General features: G+C 41.9%; 1 protein-coding gene and 1 pseudogene across 2 annotated transcripts; one reads left to right on the top strand and one right to left on the bottom strand.

Moving 5' to 3' along the window:
* Positions 1-3,464: 3,464 nt before the first annotated feature.
* On the top strand, positions 3,465-7,924 carry LOC146675728 (uncharacterized). 2 transcript variants are annotated; one of them, XM_085400695.1, is made up of 4 exons: positions 3,465-3,622; positions 4,320-4,414; positions 4,858-4,959; positions 5,044-7,924. In XM_085400695.1, the coding sequence occupies exons 2-4, from the start codon at positions 4,397-4,399 to the stop codon at positions 6,268-6,270; spliced, it is 1,347 nt and encodes a 448-aa protein (XP_085256821.1). In that variant the 5' UTR covers positions 3,465-3,622; positions 4,320-4,396; the 3' UTR covers positions 6,271-7,924. The 2 variants fall into 2 exon arrangements, with proteins under 2 accessions (XP_085256821.1, XP_085256820.1); XM_085400694.1 differs by having other exon boundaries at positions 4,858-7,924.
* Positions 7,925-16,893: 8,969 nt separating this feature from the next.
* On the bottom strand, positions 16,894-21,690 carry LOC146675727 (uncharacterized; annotated as a pseudogene).

The raw sequence follows: 21,690 nt of genomic DNA, 5'->3' as shown, positions 1-21,690 counted from the left end.
TCCTTCTAAAGAATTAAGTTATATTCCACAGTTAAATCATAAGAAACATTATGTTACATATAAACCCTGCCATATGTTAGATCTGGTCATTTTGCTTATTAGAAACTTTATATATTGGAAGTTAACTTTTAACAAGCATGTAATGATTATTTTTAAATTAGGTGGTCTTTTTTTAAAACACATATATCTTTAGGCCTAAACTGACAGTGCCAATACCACACATTCAGACACCATCAGTAGATGGTGTTTTTAATACTATATGTGTTAGTCTAATTTGGTTGTATGGGGTCTACATTGACCTTCTGTCTTGTAAGTTATTATGACTGCACAGCCATTAAGGATCAAATCAGGTTCTAAAAAATGTTCTGTTCTTTCTCCCTCTGCTTGCTTCTTACTGTCTTTGAGTTTCGGGACCAGCACTCCTGCTGTTGGACAGAAAGACATCAACTCAGTGGTAAGTGTTTTGGTTTTCCAATATATTAGCAATTGTCAGTGACATTTCTATTAATCAGGCTGAACTTTAATCATACTTTAGATCAGCCTGTTTTACTTATTGTTTTATTTGTGCTTTGGTTTGAGGAAGTTGTTTCTTCACTAATCTTTTCCTGTCTTCTGTTATTAGACTTGAGATATGACTGCACTATGCTGTTGCTGGTGACTCCAGTTAATTCTACAAGACATGCTGTGTAAGTAAACAAACAACAACAGTTTGGTCTGCATTTCTTGAAAGATCACATTACGAACTTAGTTTAGAGGGTCTACACTGTATTTAGTGAAGTCTGCAGGTTTTCTAACAGCAAACTTTGTTTTGTGCCCAAATCATTTTGCACATCATTAGAATAAAAGTTATTAGCCATGTTTGCATAGCCCTTTTTAAAATGATGCTTTCATGACATTATTGTATGTTTGGTGGTGATCACGGCTATCCAGACTGACAAGTGGGACATTGAATGTCACCTCCCCGGTGGGGAGGGAGCCTGAGATTGTCTAAATTTGAGTCTGTTCTATACCAAATGCAGGGGAAAAAATGTTTTAAGAAAGCAATTAAGTTCGTGTTCCAAAAAATATGATTGCTTGCTTGCAGGACACCAGGAGAGATGAGTCCTCCATCACAGATGGTGTGGTCAGTGAAGATGGTCGCCTGCAGGTTCAAGCTCATTGCATCTCCAACCCACATCCACTGCCACTGTACTTAAGGGAAGTTAAAGACTTTCTTCTGCACCTACATTTGGATCACCTCGATCCATGATAGTCATTCAGGCAGTAATGCCTGGACTGGAAACAAGCCATCCTTAAAATAATACAACATTCCAGCTCCTGTGTTGGAATGGAAAACAAATGTGTTGTTTAAATCAGAGACTGCACTTGTGACAGAAAAATAAATATTTTATTTTGATTATATAAGTAATGTATGTACAAAACAAACTTGTGGTAGGCCTAAACTTATTTTCTTAATAATTAAATCTGAGACTTTGTTTCATTGTAAGATTATAACAGTGATGGCAATATAATTGTTTGTTGTTCAAGAGAACAGTGTCCAGTATGTTGGCTGTTATACTTTTTTGCATTTGAAAATAAAAGTTGGGCTCATTTTAACATCACTACAAAAAGTGTTGTTAATTATTTTTAATCATATTCAGGTTACCACAAATTGTTTTTTCATTTGTTGAACTTGAAATGTTTGTCAGTAAGTAAACAATTAGTATTGTACAGTCAGAAATATCAAGTTATTCTTAATACTGCAGACTTGCAATGAACAAGTTGTCCTAAAAGTCAACTTAAGTAAGCTTTACTTAGTGTTTTTTTTGAGGCAACGAGTTTGCATAGTTTTTTTGAGTTCTGGGAACTAACAAGGTTGTACAGTGTACTCAAAATGAGTAAGTTGCCCTAACTTAATTATCGTAAGTAAAACTTTACTCAATTTTTTTGAGGCAATGAGTTTGCATTGTTTTTTTGAGTTCTGTGAACTAATTAGATTTTATAGTGTGGGACGTCCCATTGCTCCTGTTACCTTTCTTCCACAGAAGGGCCGCGTTCCATTTCAATGTGACACCAGCCCCATTTTCTATGAACCGGAACCATTTAGGTTGAACCCTGGAGTTACTGAAATAATGTTTCTGATCATACCCCCAGTTGCACCTCAAGATTTTTTTCATAGAGGCTACCATATGGGGGCCACTAAAAATATTTGGGTGGCAAAACAGAATTTCCTGTTTTATTATGCTGTTGTGAAATATGGGTTCCTTGAAAAATATGGCAATAGAGACAGAAAAAAATTATACACCTGTTTGATTTCCTGCTATAAAAGATATCACTGAAAATAAGTACATATGACCAACAAATAAGATGTTGAAATCCATAATAGTTCGTTTTAAGCAGTATATTTTGTGGGGTCCAAAATTGAAAAAATCACTGAGCTTACTCTCTTTGGGGAAGAGAGTTAGCTCAACCCACCACAACTTCCAAGCTAGCAAGGAGTATATATTCATGCTAGCATTTATGGCGCCTAAAACACATTTATGATACACACACTTATAACATCTAACAAAAACAGGCTTAATAATGAGAATAATTGAACTAAAATCGCAATCAGAAACATCCAGGTGGCTAAATATGCATTATATGTGTGTTTTAAAGTGTTGGAAATAAATGACACCCACCTCTCCCACAGGGGAATTGTAGCAAAGGGGAGAGACAAAAGGGGTACACTGTATTTATAGGATTGCACCAAAGAAGAAGAAGAAAAGAATGAGGAGGGGCTCTAACTGATAATGAACATAACTACAGGCTTGGAGGTCCTAAAAGTCAGGTATAAAAGGAACGGTTTGGGGGTTAAGAACACATTTTGGGTAATTATAACAATGTGATTTATGACCCTGTTACACTAGGTTGTAGGCACAAACCTTGAATGCAAGACTTGAATAATAAGCTAAGTCACTAGAAAGTAATATATAAACAATGCTGACAACCTAAATATCCAAAAGAAACGGTGACAAAAACCCAAACATTAATTATTCAAAAAAAAGGTATGAGCCCAAAAATCTCAAAACAAGAGCCAGGTACAGTGATATTTATTAACAGCATGTAGAAGTGTTACTTCTGATGCGTGGAAATCCCACAGTGGAAATATTATTATCATCATTTCCAAGAGTGTAATAATTTTAATTGGAATGAAAAGAAAAGCAGAAGATCGATACCAAAATATGCAGTATAGCACACCACTACCCACAATGCATTGCGGCATGCCGTCAATCCCGAAGCGCGCTAATTTTGAAATAACACACCACGTGAATACGTTATGCAGCTGAGTCACGTGACCGCACAGCAACAAATCGCTGCAGAGCTGGGTAAAGGGGGCGGAGCAAAGAGTGTGCGCTGGAGAGGACTCGAGCAGAGAGAGCTGCTTTTTCGTGAAACGGGAGTAAAGTAGTAAACCTACAGGATCATATACAACTACCTACTTTTCAATCGATAATTGCATCGATCTACCCACCGTTGTCTCTTGGATTGTAGCTGAGATCAGCGCGAACCACGTGTGTCTCAGCTTCCTGATCTGTTAACTGTGTTTGGAAAGGCTTTTAGCTTAATCACAGAGTTCTCTTGTTTGTGGGCTCATCTAAAGGTAAGCACGGAGCTAACTTTGATGTGGTTTTAGTTTATGTTTTTCTCTGGTGAGAATAATAGATTGCTTACTATACATTGAAGTTAGGGAGACTGTAGAGTTTGTGATTGCTTGCAATATTATAATATGGCGGTTGCTAGGAGGTAAGAATACATATAGCAAAATAATCTTGGAATATGAACAAAAGGATGGAGTGCAGGGAAGGAGAACAACCAACCCCCACCCCAGGACATGAAGCCACGGGTACAAGCCTGGGGGAGGGCAATCAGCCTTTAATTGTGTGTGTGTGTATATATATATATATATACACTCAACAAAAATATGAACGCAACACCTTTGTTACTGCTCCCATTCCCCATGGGATGGACGTAGAGACCTAAAATTCATTCCAGATACACAAAATAACCATCCCTCCCAAACAGTGGTCACAAATCAGTCCAAATGTGTGGTAGTGGGCACATCTGCCATATTGAGATAATCCATCCCACCTCACAGGTGTGCCACATCAGGATGCTGATCTGACATCATGAGTAGTGCACAGGTGTACCTCAGACTGCCCACAACAAAAGGCCACATATATATATATATATATATATATGTATATATATATATATATATGTATATATACGTGTATGTATATATATGCGCATATATGTGTATGTATATACTTTTTTTTTTTTTTTTTGCTGAGTAACAGGAGCAGAAGAGTATGTTGGAGCAGCAGAGGAACAATTTCAGCCATTTGGACTCAGCTCAGCCACTACAGAGGAAAAAATGTCTTCAACACAAAAGGTGAGAAAAACATCACAGACAACACAACACTTATTGAAACTGTGTGTTCAGCTGGTTGGTTTTTAAAAACCCGTTAACAGCAGCTTTATCTTTTCTATCCTGGGCTCATCCATATATACAGAATCTACATTTAAAATCAGAAACCACAGAAGTCACAAGAAAATACAAAGATCATATTTTATCTACACACATTGAAACAACAATATCATCAGTTGAACTCAAAAAAATTTTGTGACATAAAAGATTTTCTCCGCTGATCAATATTTCCTAATGTCATTTTAATTATACCTCTCTTTGTGTCACATCATTGTAATGTGATACTATCACCAGAAGGTGGTGGTAACACACCAGCAATGTGTTTGTTGACATGTTTGATTCCACTGACGGAGGGAGTTTCAGTTTGTTCCACGACTGCATTTCACTCACTGCCTCTGTCACTGCAGGACCAACATGGAGCAAGAAGTCAGCACTTTCAGGAGGCTGACAAACCTCACAGAAGAAAGGGAGAGAAAGCGTACAGCTGTGACTTGTGTGGAAAGTCTTTTACCCAGGCTGGAGCCTTAAAAACACACCAACTCATCCACAGTGGAGTTAAACCTTACAGCTGTGACTTGTGTGGAAAGTCTTTTGCCTGGGCTGGAAACTTAAAGAAACACCAACTTATCCACAGTGGAGTTAAATCTTACAGCTGTGACTTGTGTGGAAAGTCTTTTACCCTGGCTGGAGCCTTAAAAACACACCAACTCATCCACAGTGGAGTTAAACCTTACAGCTGTGACTTGTGTGGAAAGTCTTTTGCCCGGGCTGGAGACTTAAAGAAACACCAACTCATCCACAGTGGAGTTAAATCTTACAGCTGTGACTTGTGTGGAAAGTCTTTTACCCTGGCTGGAGCCTTAAAAACACACCAACTCATCCACAGTGGAGTTAAACCTTACAGGTGTGACTTGTGTGGAAAGTCTTTTGCCCGGGCTGGAGACTTAAAAAAACACCAACTCATCCACAGTGGAGTTAAACCTTACAGCTGTGACTTGTGTGGAAAGTGGTTTACCCAGGCTGCAGCCTTAAAAACACACAAACTCATTCACAGTGGATTTAAACCTTACAGCTGTGACTTGTGTGGAAAGTCTTTTACTCAGGCTGGAGCCTTAAAAACACACCAACTCATCCACAGTGGAGTTAAAGCATACAGCTGTGACTTGTGTGGAAAGTCTTTTGCCCATGCTCAAAGCTTAAAAAGACACCAACTCATCCACAGTGGATTTAAAACGTACAGCTGTGAGTTGTGTGGAAAGTCTTTTACCCTGGCTGGAGGCTTAAAAACACACCAACTCATCCACAGTGGAGTTAAACCTTACATGTGTGACTTGTGTGGAAAGTCTTTTGCCTGGGCTGGAGACTTAAAAAAACACCAACTCATCCACAGTGGAGTTAAACCTTACAGCTGTGACTTGTGTGGAAAGTGGTTTACCCAGGCAGAGAACTTAAAAACACACAAACTCATTCACAGTGGATTTAAACCTTACAGCTGTGACTTGTGTGGAAAGTCTTTTACTCAGGCTGGAACCTTAAAAACACACCAACTCATCCACAGTGGAGTTAAAGCATACAGCTGTGACTTGTGTGGAAAGTCTTTTACCCATGCTCAAAGTTTAAAAAGACACCAACTCATCCACAGTGGATTTAAAGCGTACAGCTGTGACTTGTGTGGAAAGTCTTTTACCCTGGCCGAAGATTTAAAAAAACACCAACTCATCCACAGTGGATTTAAAGCGTACAGCTGTGACTTGTGTGGAAAGACTTTTGCCCGGGCTGGAGCCTTAAAAAAACACCAACTCATCCACAGTGTAGTTTAAGCACATGGGGTGGCTGTAGCTCAGGCGGTAAAGCAGGTCATTACTGATTGGAAGGTTGGTGGTTCGATTCCCCTTGTCTGCATGCCAAATATCCTTGGGCAAGATATTAACCCCAAAATTGCTCTCCGATGCATCCATCGGAGTATGAATGTGTGTGAATGTTACTTAGAAAGCACTTAGATCAATGTGCTTGTGCGAATGGGTGTGAATGGGTGAATGCACAAGTTGTGTAAAGCGCTTTGAGTGCTCAGAAGAGTAGAAAAGCGCTATATAAGAGCCAGTCCATTTACCATTTTACTGTGACTTGTGTGGTAAAGCTTTTGCTCAAAGTCGAAACTTACAGAAGCATCTAGTTACCCACCCTGGAATTAAGGTGTACAGCTGCGATTTTTGTGGAAAAAGGTTCAGTGACAAACAGTACCGAAATATTCACCTACGGATTTACACTGGAAATTATGTTTCCTGCTGTGATCAGTGTGGGAAACTGTTTACAACAGATGCACAGTTACAACGACACATGTTTAGCCACTCTGAGGAGAGACCTTACAAAAGTGAACTGTGTGAGAAGACTTTTAAAGTTCCACATCACCTGAAAAAAACACCAACAGATCCACACCAGAAATTAACTCTACAAATGCAGTTACTGTGAGGATGTATTGATTTTTTTTATCTTGTAATTTTAACCTGATTGTTTGGAACAAGTCTGATCAGTAAACTTATGGAGTTATACTGAATGAACAGTTTGGAAAAATGAAGAGTCATTTTCGCTTGGTAAGCTGAGTGTTATAATGCAAACAGTAAAACGTAGTTGGACATTGGCAGAGATCACTTACGCTGTCATTGTTTAGAAGCAGAGCAACACAGATGGATCCAGTTCTCAACCCTGTCGTCACTGTGGTGGTGGGAAAACGTTTCTCTGTGACCTTTTGTGGAAAAACCTCCAATCATCAACGGGACCTTAAACCGCATCAACGTAGACACACTGGAGACAAAATGAACTACTGCAAAGAATGTGGGAGAGGCTTCCACACACCAAGTACATTAAAAATACATGAACTCTTCCACAGTGGGGTCAAACAGCACATCTGTGACTAGTGTGGGTCATCCTTCACCACTGCACGTGAGCTTAACGAACAAGAATTAGCAAATCCACACAGGAGAGACACCATACAAGTGCAGACACTGTGACAAAAACTTCTCACAATCAGGTCATCGTAACAAACATGATTGTACACACATGGAAGCGAACTTCAGCTCTGACCAGTGTGACAAGAGCTTCAGGAATCTCAGTTCATACTCCAAACACAAACGATTCCACGCTGTAAATAAACTGTTTCACTGTTACCAATGTGCAAAAACATTCACTTCATTATCTGCTCTGTGCAAACATCAGCCTGATCATGCAGGGGTCCGTTCTTCGTACCTCGCCAAGTAAGTTAGCTGGATTTGATTGTTGACGATTTCGCGTGATCCGGGACTTGCTGTCATAGCAACAGATCCGTAAGCGTAAACCTGCTTGGGAGCAGGCTTACTTTATGTAAACAGGATTAGATCGCGGCCACTCAGGTATGTCCGCTTCATTTATACAAAAGCAACAGCAATATTTTTCCACTATTTTTCCATAAATAAATATTATCAATGTAACTAAAGATAATGCAGTATTTGATTCTTTTATTGATTTCATACAGATACATACAGGTCATTTCCTAAAAAAATGGAAATGTACTATTAATCATTCTATTTCATGTATTTGATTATTTCAGATGTAATTCATATTTTAGAGTAGTAATAGTAAATTACTTCGTGTAATCAAGATGAGAGACCACGGCTATAAAAGCGAAGGTGGATTTGGGAAGCCTGTCGCAGCCATGTCCTGTCCGTTTGTACACGAGCAACCCATTGCGGAAGGTGCAAGATTGATAAGGAGAGTCCTCAGAATTCAGCATATATTGCGGGATAGACAGGATCCTTTAGCTCAGTGCGACAGTGTGCTCATAGAGAGATATCGATTTTCCCGTGAGGGTATTATTTACTTAACCAACTTGTTGACGAGGGGGTGCAGGACCACCACCTGTCTTTTTTTGCTCTGCCCTTTTCTTGGTTGCTGTTATAAACAAACAAACAGATTATTTCAGGGTCTCTTTTCAAGAGACTAAAAGCAATATAAGAGATAAATATTACCATTCTGTAGAATATTCTTATATTTCACTTTTACTTGTTCCCATGTTCTAGTGGGTCCTGTTGTGGCTCTAATGTGTAAGAGGATATAATGTAATATAATACAGGGAGTGCAGAATTATTAGGGAAGTTGTATTTTTGAGGAATAATGTTATTATTGAACAACAACCATGTTCTCAATGAACCCAAAAAACTCTAATATCAAAGCTGAATGTTTTTGGAAGTAGTTTTTAGTTTGTTTTTAGTTTTAGCTATTTTAGGGGGATATCTGTGTGTGCAGGTGACTATTACTGTGCATAATTATTAGGCAACTTAACAAAAAACAAATATATACCCATTTCAATTATTTATTTTTACCAGTGAAACCAATATAACATCTCCACATTCACAAATATACATTTCTGACATTCAAAAACAAATCAGCGACCAATATAGCCACCTTTCTTTGCAAGGACACTCAAAAGCCTGCCATCCATGGATTCTGTCAGTGTTTTGATCTGTTCACCATCAACATTGCGTGCAGCAGCAACCACAGCCTCCCAGACACTGTTCAGAGAGGTGTACTGTTTTCCCTCCTTGTAAATCTCACATTTGATGATGGACCACAGGTTCTCAATGGGGTTCAGATCAGGTGAACAAGGTGGCCATGCCGTTAGTTTTTCTTCTTTTATACCCTTTCTTGCCAGCCACGCTGTGGAGTACTTGGACGCGTGTGATGGAGCATTGTCCTGCATGAAAATCATGTTTTTCTTGAAGGATGCAGACTTCTTCCTGTACCACTGCTTGAAGAAGGTGTCTTCCATAAACTGGCAGTAGGACTGGGAGTTGAGCTTGACTCCATCCTCAACCCGAAAAGGCCCCACAAGCTCATCTTTGATGATACCAGCCCAAACCAGTACTCCACCTCCACCTTGCTGGCGTCTGAGTCGGACTGGAGCTCTCTGCCCTTTACCAATCCAGCCACGGGCCCATCCATCTGGCCCATCAAGACTCACTCTCATTTCATCAGTCCATAAAACCTTAGAAAAACCAGTCTTGAGATATTTCTTGGCCCAGTCTTGACGTTTCAGCTTGTGTGTCTTGTTCAGTGGTGGTCGTCTTTCAGCCTTTCTTACCTTGGCCATGTCTCTGAGTATTGCACACCTTGTGCTTTTGGGCACTCCAGTGATGTTGCAGCTCTGAAATATGGCCAAACTGGTGGCAAGTGGCATCTTGGCAGCTGCACGCTTGACTTTTCTCAGTTCATGGGCAGTTATTTTGTGCCTTGGTTTTTCCACACGCTTCTTGCGACCCTGTTGACTATTTTGAATGAAACGCTTGATTGTTCGATGATCACGCTTCAGAAGCTTTGCAATTTTGAGACTGCTGCATCCCTCTGCAAGATATCTCACTATTTTTGACTTTTCTGAGCCTGTCAAGTCCTTCTTTTGACCCATTTTGCCAAAGGAAAGGACGTTTCCTAATAATTATGCACACCTGATATAGGGTGTTGATGTCATTAGACCACACCCCTTCTCATTACAGAGATGCACATCACCTAATATGCTTAATACAGCTTGGAGTAAGACAACATGCATGAGGAGGATGATGTGGACAAAATACTTATTTGCCTAATAATTCTGCACTCCCTGTATAATAAATTTACCCTACCGCCTACTGGTGTTGGCCAGAGGGGCCGATGGCGCGATATGGCAGCCTCGCTTCTGTCAGTCTGCCCCAGGGCAGCTGTGGCTACAACTGTAGCAACTCCACCAGTGTGTGAATGTGAGAGTGAATGAATAGTGGCATTGTAAAGCGCTTTGGGTGCCTTGAAAAGCGCTATATAAATCCACTCCATTATTATTATTATTATTAAATTACTTACGTGTTTAATTTGTCAGCAACTTTCTGCCAGCCCTCTCTCCTTGCTTTTGCAGCCTTTGCAGTGTTCCCTTGCGTTTTAATTAAACTCTGAAACTCCTGAAATCCCTCAATCAGGAGTTCTTGCTCTACTGCCGAAAAATACTGAGCGCGCTCCTTCGACATTTTCGCCAACCAATCAAAGGGTTGCTGATCAATGTTTCTACTATCGATGCGTAGCCCCTTTTAAGCCACCCAGTGATCTCACATTACTTCATCCAGCTGTACTAATCGTCAACAACAGGTGTGTTCGGAGACCCGGAATAGCGAGCTCAAAGTTGGCGCGATGATTTGAACTTGGATGTGTCATTTGATCTTGGATGTAGTAAGCGAGGTAGGGATGGGTATCGAAACCCGGTTCTTGTTGAGAACCGGTTCCCACTGTTTCAATTCCTTGGAATTGTTTGCCATTTTTGCAATCGATTCCCTTATCGATTCCAGTCGCCCCGAATGACGTCACCACGTTGCGGAGCGTCATTTACCTGGCAGGAAACACGGCGGCTCAAACGCTCAAAAGTTTGGTTATACTTTACGAGAACGGATGACAACAGGGCAACTTGCAATACTTGCAAAGTAGATATTTCATTTAAGGGAGGAAACACTACGAATATGCAAAAGCATTTACTCACAAAACACACGATAACCTGAAATGAATGTCGTGTTTTTAATTCCGCTCTCCGGACTCGTGAATCTCAACCCAGCAGCAGCAGTAACGTTTGCACGTCCTCTCCCGTTAATGCGGCAGGTAAATAATCAACTAACAGTGCATATTATGTTAGCGCGATCTGCCTTATTACAAAACCTGCCATTACTGTGCGCTGCATTTAGGTGACCATGATGAGAGAGACAGACAGAGTCTGGCTCAGATGCTGGCAGTTCTCGCTGCAGTCTACCAGTAGCATCTCCTTTCAGGCCAGGATAGACGAATGTCACCGAGCAGTGACTAAGTTTGTGGTAAAAGGCTTGCACCTTGCACAGCAGATGCCCCCGATTTTCGGTAAGTGAATGTGTTTAATTGTAGGCAGGGACATTACTGGATATTTTTGTGTAATTGCTACAGAATAATTTATGTTATACTTTGTTATTGCTACAGAAGAATATTTATTTTATTATTTTACATTTACAATTTTTTTTCCTGGGGACCCTGTGACACCCCATTGAAGAGCCGTAGGCTGGATCTCTTAAGATCTCACTGCTGGGTTTGTAAGGCCATGTTATTCCTAAATTTCTATCTTGTTCAAAGAGAAGATATAAAACAAAGTTCTAAGCTAGCTTAGTGTTCTCCTTTTTTAAAAAAAAAAGAATCGATAAGAGAATCGATAAAGAATAGAATTGTTAAACAGAATCGAAAATGGAATCGGAATCGTGAAAATCTTATCAATACCCATCCCTAAAGCGAGGTACGAAGAACGGACCCCTGGACTGAAATCACTGGATCACAATGAATCTGAAGAGAGAGAAAGATCCTCTTCTGGCTTCAGGGTTGGACTTAAAAACCTTGAGATCAGGCTCCACAGAGTTCAGATGGAATCTCCTGTAAAGAGTGTCAGCTGATGTCACATTTGGATCTGATGAGGTAGCTCTGATTTCTGGACCTGCAGTGAATAATCCTGAATGTTACATTTAGGAAGCTGCATGTATAGATATGTACATCTATGCATGCAGCTTCTCTGTCACTGTCACTACATGCAGGGCGATCAAAATTACTGATATGGATATATATCAATTTCTTTCATTTGAACTTTCTTAGTTTTTCCAAAATTAACTTCTTTTTGTTAAAATGTATTCATTTTAAAGAAATGTTAAACGTTAAAAACGGCAGCACACATAAGGACCCTTTTGTTAATTCAAATTCTATTAAACATCTATTTTTGGCTCCTCCTTTCACTTTAGTGTATTTACTGTATCATTGAAGTCCACATGTTGTTTTAATGAATTAATTTTGATCCACATGTTCTGCAGCTGTTTTCTTGTTAATTTGAAGTTTGCATTATGAAATCCTGATAATGTTAAAGCGTTAGTTATATTTGATGAACTCTGTGTAAAGTTTGTCTTATTAAACAGTTTGGTGTGAAAAATAAAGAAATGGTCTCAGAACAAGAAGTTTGAGCCCTGATTTCAGATTCAAACTAATTTAACTGTTTTCGGTGGTACATGTGGAGGTTTCTCAGGGGAGGAGACTTGGCTGTTCTCCACTCACACTGGCTGAAATGGTGAAAATGCTGTTATCATAGGATGAAATGAGGATTTGTTCCTCATTAACGAGTTGGGGGCACAAAAAATACTTTTCTTTCTTATTCTCATTTAAAATATCTAGCTTTTATTAAATAATTATCTGACTCTTGCGAAGTTTTTATCTGACGTAAAATGTATAGAAATCATACATATACCAACAAGACAGTGTACATCACTGTCACAACAGCATTTGTTTTCATTCAAAGGCTTTATGGCTTTAATACCTGGTGGGCCGGTCTCTAGTCAAAATGCCCAATTTTTTTGTCCCAGTCCAGCAGTGTCACCATGCCAGCTGACTGTATGTCATCATCAGCCAGTGTTGTTCTTTATACATCAATATTACCAAAGTTTACCATAAGGCAGCATAGAAAGTATTTACTTGCTTTCAGGTTTTATTCAAATGTTAGTCTTTTCAGTTGTTTCCCCACTTTTTTCCTGTTTCAAAATCAAACACCAGTTTGTAATAAGATTATCTTCTGTTTTTTAACAGGCAGATAAAGTTTTGCATTGGCATTGGCTAATTTGCCAATTGTATGTTAAACATGTTAGTATTTTAATATTCAAAAATGTTTTTGCCCAAAACATACGTGCACTATATGTCAGTAAAAATACTATGCAAATATTGCTGTCCTTGAATGCTGATTAAACACTGACAAAGCACTGATTGTATCTCTTGTACTTTATCAACGCAGTGTCTAAAAACTTTGCACCGTAGTGGTTAAAATCTCATTCTAATAAGAGTTAAAAGCGCATTCGGTTATTAGGTTTACAGGGTTACTGAATTATGGTTAACGGTTGGTAGAATTTTTTTTAACATTATCTGCCAATTACATCTGCCACCCTTCTCCAAATCTGTGCCCCTACATGGCCCCCCCAACAAAGTTTTTCTAGACACGCACACACCACTGCTTGGTGGGTATGCAAGTGAAGAGAGAGACTACATCAAAGGACACCATGGTTTCATCTGGATCCAAGGTAAGTTTCTGGACCTTGTCGGTGAAGTCGGTGGAGTTCTTGATGTGGTGTGTGGTGTTTCCCACGAGAGGTGCAAGGATGGTAGCAAGTAGTGGTGGGCGGATCGATCCAAATATCGATAGTATCGGTCCCAAGTCGGTATCGGATCGATACTAGCCTGGTGAGATCGATTCTTTACTTTTGAGTTCTGCTTGTGTGCTATGCTGTGCTTTCGGCAAAAACGAAACAACCAGGTCGCTGGACACACCGCTCCTGTGTCAGCGGAGAGCAGGCACACTTTGCTCCCTCTCCCCCACTCTTATGTTTCGGTGTTGCACTGACACGTCACGTGACTTAGACAATTTGGGGGTTGTTAAGTTGTTTACATATTAATTATATATATTTTTTTGTTGTTGAGAATTTTAATTGTAATTTTTGTATTATAGTTTATCAACAATATTTGTTTTAATTTGTTTACTGGTTTTCGTGCACTTAAGATTTAAAAAAAAAAAAAAAGATCGCCACCAGGGCAGACCCGATGGCATTTTCATGCTTCACAGCATCATTTATTCTTACAATAATCACACGGTTGCTGTAACAGTACATTCAACGGCTTCAGCTCTCCCGCTGGCAGCCGTACACATCACCACCACCAACCCTGCAGCGGCATCGCAGAACACACCCTGCCACATACCCCCCTCGCCCGCTTCACCTCACCTCGCGAGCAGGCGAGGGAATCGGCCCGGACCATCGGCGCCCCATGCCCCAGCCCAGCGACGGGGAAGTGTCCACTCTGGCGGTCGCCCGCGCCTCCAGCGGAAGCCCCGGAGCTGGCCTGATGGCCACCCATATGGCAAGCAGCGGCAGCGCAGTAGGCGTGGAAGTGAGCTGGGGTTCACAGGCAGCTGGGCAGACGGCCGGTACGCAGGACTGTGCAGCCTGCGTGCCGAAGTGGACAGCGCACCTCGACCTCCGTCTCCAGCTTGGCAGGCGCGCCAGCAGTAATATGCAGTATCGCACACCACTAGTGTTTGGGATTTCTCTTTCAGTCGATTCACTCGGTACAACCCATAAGTATGGGATATCACGCCCTCGCGTGTCCTGGCTGAAGAAACCTTTAATCACGCCTTTAAGGCAGATGACGTGTGATGACACGCGCACGGCCCCGCCTGCACATATAGCCGCTGTCATCACAGTCATCCCTCAGTTCTTACGCTCTTCACCTCGCTGAGAACACCTCTGCTGAGTTGGGCTAGCTAGCTGCTGCTAGTTAGCTCCGTTGTCTGCCGACTTGAACTTAGCTTAACTGCCCCTGTTGGTGTTAGCCTCCACCCCACAGTTGGTGTGTAGGCTGCCCGCGGAGCGCTAATTTCAAGTTTTCCCGTGCAGTGTTTTGCTTTGCGTTTTGGAATGTACTCCAAACCGAAGCGAGCAAAGCAGAAATCTTCTGTTCGCCCCTGTCCTCAGGGATGCGGTTTCTCTTTGCACAACAGCGACCAGCACGATGCCTGCCCTGTCTGCCTGGGGATCGTCCACGCTAGGAGAGCGTTGGCGGAGCCCGAAGCCTGTGCGTTTTGTCGCCAGCTCCAGCGCTCGACCCTGGAAAGACGGGTGACGTTTGTGGAAAAAGTGCTGGGACGCTCGGCTGTCGCACGGCATGACCCTCTCCTTCCGAGTCTGGAGCCCCGGCTTTGTCCGAGTCCGAAGACGAGGATTTTCCGGTCGATGTCCCCGCAATTAGCTGGGCTGACCACATGGAATATGTTGACGGGTTAGCCAATGATGAGTCGGAACCATGCAGGAGCGCTGGCGGGCTTCAACCCAGGCTGAAGCCCATCAGCGCTCCCCAGGACAATGATGATGTGCTGGACATCGGCCTGGACATCCATGATTTGTCGGAGGATGAGCAGGAGAGCTCATTGTCAGCCCAATGTACCGCCGCTGCTGCGCCGGTCGGCCACGGTGACACCTCTCTTTTCTCCCTGTTTCGCCGTGCTGCTGAGAAGCTGCAGGTGGACTGGCCCTCTCCTCCGCCAGCTCAGAAGCCGTCGTGGCTTCGCGGGGTTTTTCCTCCCACCGGAGCCCGCAATGGCCAAAAACTGCCTTCCCATGTTCCCAGACTTTCTCTGCGAGTTAACAGCATCATGGGACAAACCTCTGTCTACCCGCGTCACTGTGCCCGGCTATGGACAGTACATGGAATTGGACAGCGCCAAGGGGGCTGGCTTAGCTAACCCACCCCCTATGGAGCCGTCTCTGGCTGCTTATCTGGCCCCGTCCCATAACCATGGTGTCGGCGGCCCCGCAACTCTGCCGTCCAAGCACTGCAGATTCTCTGCTTCGCTCCGTGGGGGAGAGGGGGGTGCGAACTGTTGCCATGGGTTACCGGTTGCAGTTCCGGGTCAAGCCGCCTCGTTTCCAAAGAGTCGTAAATACGACTGTCAACACCGAGGCGCCCATGATACTCAGAGAGGAAATAAAGGCGCTATTGCAGAAAAGAGCAATACGAGTGGTCCCTGCTTCAGAGACAGACAAAGGTTGGTACAGCTGTTATTTTATTGTTCCGAAAAAAGGGGGAGGGCTTCGTCCCATCCTCGACCTGCGAGTCTTGACCACGTATCTACGAACGTACAGGTTCAAGATGCTAACACTCAGACAGCTCTTGAATGCGGTCGGCCCGGGAGATTGGTTTGCAACAATCGATCTAACAGATGCTTATTTTCATGTGGTTATACACCCGAAACACAGGCAGTTTCTGAGGTTTGCATTCGAGGGCGTAGCCTACGAATACCTAGTGCTGCCGTTCGGGCTGTCGCTCGCTCCTCGCACCTTTACGAAATGTGCCGAGGCAGCGCTAGCGCCCCTCAGAGAGAGAGGAATCCGCATCTTAGCCTACCTAGATGACTGGGCTCTCATAGCTTGCTCCAGAGAGCAAGTGGAGACACAGCTGTCGCTGTTTCTGTCACACATTCAGACACTGGGGTTCTCTGTGAACTTTCAAAAGAGCTCGCTAATCCCAAATCAGCAGATTACTTTTCTCGGTTTGGAAATATGCTCGCTTTCCACGTTTGTCATCGCTGCCTCGCTCAGTTTCAGTTGGGACGCAGACTGCGTTTCCAGACGATATTAAGCTTGTTGGGCATGATGGCATCTATGATTGCCGTAGTGCCACTTGGACTGTTAAAAATGAGAGCGTTTCAACGCTGGACTCTCTCTCACCGTTTGTGTGCATCGCGTCACCTCCGGAGGAGGCTGCCGGTAACCGCGTCTTGCATGCTAGCTCTCAGTCCTTGGAGGAAGCCCGGGCTGCTCCTGTCTCGCTCTCTGCTGTTATGGTGCAGTGTTCATTTTCTGTCTCTAAGAGCCACCCATGTCCCGGGCCACCTGAACCTGGGGCCGGACCTTCTCTCCAGGGGGGGTCCTCTGGTGAGAGAATGGAGGTTACACCCTTTAATAGTGGCTCAGATTTGGGGCCTATTTGGCAAAGCGCAAATAGATCTTTTTGCTGCCCCCTGTTCTTCTCCATAATCGACCACGATGCACCCTTGGGCTTGGACGCGCTAGCGCACCAATGGCCAGACGTGCTCCTGTATGCATTTCCCCCAGTGGAAATGATATCTCCAGTTCTAGAGAGAGTGCGTCGGCATTCCCACACTCTCTGATTCTAGTGGCCCCTTGGTGGCCCACAAGGTCGTGGTATGCAGAGATAATCAGCCTGCTAGCAGCGAGTCCTTGGCAGCTTCCTCTCTGCAGGGATCTCCTCTCTCAGGCGGGAGGAGAAGTGTTTCATCCGCGCCCAGATCTGTGGCGCCTTCATGCTTACCTGCTGAGAGGTTAAACTTGATTGCTAAGGGTTTGCTACCTAGTGTGATAGTGACAATTCAGAGCGCTAGGGCCTCATCTACCAGAGGCTTGTACGCTTACAAATGGCGAGCCTTCGAGCAATGGCTCATGCTGTCCTTTCTGCTGGGTCTACCACTCACTAAGGATGTGGTGGTCCGATTCCGGTCAAACTGATCACTTGGTTGCGTTACTTGCTCTTCGAGTGAATCAACAAATGGATAAATAAAAAGCCCAACGACAATGCTGATTTTTTTAGAGTCTTAGCTTACATTTCATATTTACAGTTGTTATCCTCCACGGCTAAACAAACTCTCTAAATCGGTTTCAATTGTGTACTGATGTGCACAACAATGGACATAAGGAGCTTCTTTCAAAGAAACAACTCAGGTAGATGTTATTTTATATATTATGCTTTGGATGTTGTTCAGTATATCTATGCAAAACAAGAGGAATTTCAATACACAGCAGTATATTCACAGTTGAAACCAGCTGTTTATATACACTTTAGGGAGAAAACATAAAACCTTTTTGTTTTACTGTTAAATATCAATTTAGAGTAAACTTGTTTTGTTCTGGATAAATAAATGTTGAAATATCTTTTGAATTAGTTAAATGTCAGAATAAAAAGAGGGAGCTGTCTATTTTAATCACCTACATCAAATTTAGGAGTACATATACACTAAGTTTATTGTTAATTAATAAGAAAACGCCAGACGATTCCATTCTGAGCTGAAGAAGCTTCTGATAGGTTAGTAGAGTCCATGTGAGTAAATTGGTGGCACACCTGTGGACGCATATAAGGCAGAACACAGAGCCTGTTTCTGTGACATGGGAAAAATCGAGAGATATCAACCAAAACACCTGGAAAAGAATTGTGGAGCTCCATAAGTGTGGCCCAGTTTTGAATACAAAATACAAAAGTTAACAAATATGTTTTTTATATTTATCAATCTAAAAAAATAAACATTTTGTCTGATTTGATGTTACAATTAAAAAAGTGTTTGTGTTTTTATCTGAAGAGTGTAAATATCTGGTTTCCACTGATGTTGTTGGTGTTTGGCTTGATTGTCAGCACAAAGAGGGAGAGAGAGGAGAATGAGGACAGAACAGAGATGGAACAAGAGCAGGTGAGACACACATGTTAGTCAAATGGTTGTTTGCTAAAACTCATCAGAACATGTATCTAGTACCTAGTGTAACTTTTTAGATACCATTTGTTATTTTTCAAATTCTATATTTATTAAGTTATGCAGGCTTATAAAGGCTAAATAATTATATAAACTTTTCTGAATCTAAATAGTGTACTTTGGTAGAATTAAAAAATAAGTGTAGTGCAGGTCTATGATGATTTTTAGTGCTACTATCATCTAGTTTTGATTCTGGTTCTCTTTTGGTTAAGTCCTCAGTAGTCCTGATTTTGAACTGTTGTAGTCCTGTTTTAATTCCAGATCAGTTCTGGGTTTGGTTGAATTGGGGTTTAGTCACTGTGTCTTGATACAGCCCAATTAAAAACTAGTTTAAGGTGATATTTATTTTTTCCTATATGAAGTCATTCTTTTTTGAACAAAACTCAAAACAGAGCCTTATAATCTTTCAGTCATTTCTACCCTCACTTGATTTCCTTTTGCTGCTCAGCTCTCACACAGTGGCTCAGTTATGCTCCAATCCCTCCATATTGTGGCCAATCACATGCGAGGATATAGGATAATATCATTATGTGAAAAACAGAGAGGGTGAGAGACGCGACAGTCAAGTGGAGCATCCGTCTGTCCTCTCAGTAAGTGAGTGAGACCGTAGACAGCGGAGGGCTGTGCGAAAGCAAAAACACATAAATATGCCTGACACCTGTAAACGTAGCAGCATCTGGCTGCAGTTTAAAGACTTTTTTTTGTCTCGGTCTTGGTCTCGTCTCAACGTGGTCTTGGTCTTGTCTTGGTCTCGGATTAGGCGGTCTTGACTACAAGTCTAGCACAACCTCACGTGTCTGAATTTACAGTTATGTTTTGGTATATATCACCTTGTCTTTGTCTTGAAGTGGTCATGTGATTGGCTTACCACGACTACTTTATTCTTCCTCAGTCAAACAGCAGCACTCATGAGATTGTTTTGCCCCCTTAGCTCCAGGTGTTGTGCTAGAAAGTGATCGGGAGGGCGCGCAGCTGCTTAAGGCCTTGTGAATTGTTTCTTGTTTCCTGTTTTATTGTGAAGGTCCGTGTCTCATGTGAGTGAATTCAGTTTTGCTTCCCCTGTCTCCTCTTGTCAATTACTTCCAGCTGTGTTGCCCACCTGTGTGTAATCTCCCTGTGTTCTTCTGTGTGTATTCAACTCGTGTCTACTCATGTACTAGTTGCTGTTCTGTCTGTAAGTCTCCTGTGTATTCTCTGTGTTTTCCCTGCCATCCACCTTCTTATGCATCTGCTCACCTTCCTTCATGTTTGCTGTTTAGTAGTGATGGGTAGCTGAGGCCTTGTGAACCGTTTCAGCACATTCCCCAAACTGTATTGATACTGTGTCGACACAGCGTTGCTGTTTTTCTTCATACTGACACCTGCTGGACCTTAAATGTCACTGCTGGCAACTTTCTTGAGACTCACAACAGACACTGATTCAAATACCTAGCCATACTTGTATACACTCTAAGGTATTGTACTTTCCATGGAATCATTTTATATCTTTTATATTTCAAATTTTATAGACATCTTTAAAATATATTGTGAATGACATTAAGTGAAAATTAAAATAAAAGTATTGTAAATGTAATATTACCCATTTAAATGTAATTGACTCAGAATCTATTATAAATTTTTATTCAGAAAAATAAGTTTATCCAATGTTTTTGCATTCAGTCTATTGCTGTTTTTTTTTTTTTTACACTATTTCCCCATCTGTGCCTGTGAGCTTGAGCTTGGGGTACACAAACTGTAAAGCCAGGTGGAAAAGGTTTGGATAAGATGTTTTGCAGCACGTTAAAGGATAATACTGAACTTGCCTGGAACAGGTGACTGCTCTGATGAAGGCCTAGGCTGTGGCTCAGATGTTGTGTGGGCAATTACTGCAGCACACTCCATTTTCAGGTGCCTCACTACACTTGGAGGAACTACAAAATCCGAGTGTTTTAAATCTTGGGTCTAAAAGTGTTGAGAGGGTCAACACACTTAATGACTCCAGATTAGAAGCAGTGTCTGTGACACGACGCCTAAGTTGGTCATGGAGATGGGTGGCTGCTTGTGTGTGGAGATGTAAAGAGTTCTTCTTTCTCATCATGTAGCCGTGACAGCATCTGATATGTGCTGTTCCAACATGTTGGTACCTCGTTGATAAGTTTGAAGATGGGCCGTCCCATCTGCTGCTGCCCTTGAGCAAGCTTTTCTTTGGCTGTAGTGCTTGATCTGAAGAATGATACGATTTGTCTCTTATGGATGAAAGTTCAGGGATTTGATCACATGATTTTTTGACTAATAAATTGAGTTTGTGTGCAATGCAAACTGAATGTCGAATTTGGAGAGTTCTTGTTGCTGCAGTCATGTTTGGTGCTGCATTGGTAACAAGACACCTTACCTTATTTGTGATCCTCCATCATGCCCGTTTTGAATTGGGCCAAATCGCCTGCAGTGTGACTTTGTGGAAAGTGTTTTACACCCAACACAGATGTACACAGCTGCATATTCTCATTAATGTAGTGACAGGTAAGAGCCAAATAAGCCTCACAGGCACAATACTAAAGGGTTGGCAGTCCTTTATAATAAAATTCAGGACTGCCTGGTTCACAACAGTCTTCCTAGATGCTTGATTTTAAAATGATAAAACACATATTAATAAAAAAAAATGATGATAAAGCTGCTCAATGTCTATATAGGCCTACCTCTGTTCATTCTCGGTGTGTTTGTCTCCTCATTTTCATGTTTGGCTCTGTAATGCCTAAACACTGAGGAGGTGCTTTTGTTTGTGTAAGAAAGCAGAACAGATGTGACATTTAACCTGCATAAAATGAAATAAATAATTCACACTGCAAGTCACATTGCTGTTTTTCCTATTCTAATAGATTACACTGAAACAAAGGCAGACAAACAGTTACATTATTTGCAGTTAAAAGATCGAAATGATCCCACACAGCAGAAACAGAGATTTGTATTTTTTTTAACTTTGCGAGAGTAATTTTGTTTTTTGTTTTTTTGGTGGCGACTCATTCCGTTAACAAATGCAGATGCGGTATCTTTTAAACACAGTTTGGCGCCTTGGCAATGAGTGATACAGCAGCTGTATCGATCACGTGACTTTTTCTTAAAGCGACACACGCACCGATACAGGCAT

The sequence above is a fragment of the Rhamphochromis longiceps genome, linkage group LG3 (assembly GCF_057381845.1).
Source record: "Rhamphochromis longiceps isolate RC_006_pf linkage group LG3, R_longiceps_female_GT1.1, whole genome shotgun sequence".
Taxonomy (NCBI): Eukaryota; Metazoa; Chordata; class Actinopteri; order Cichliformes; family Cichlidae; genus Rhamphochromis; species Rhamphochromis longiceps.
The sequence above is the reverse complement of the archived record's forward strand: the minus strand, read 5'-3'. Positions and strand labels throughout refer to the sequence as shown.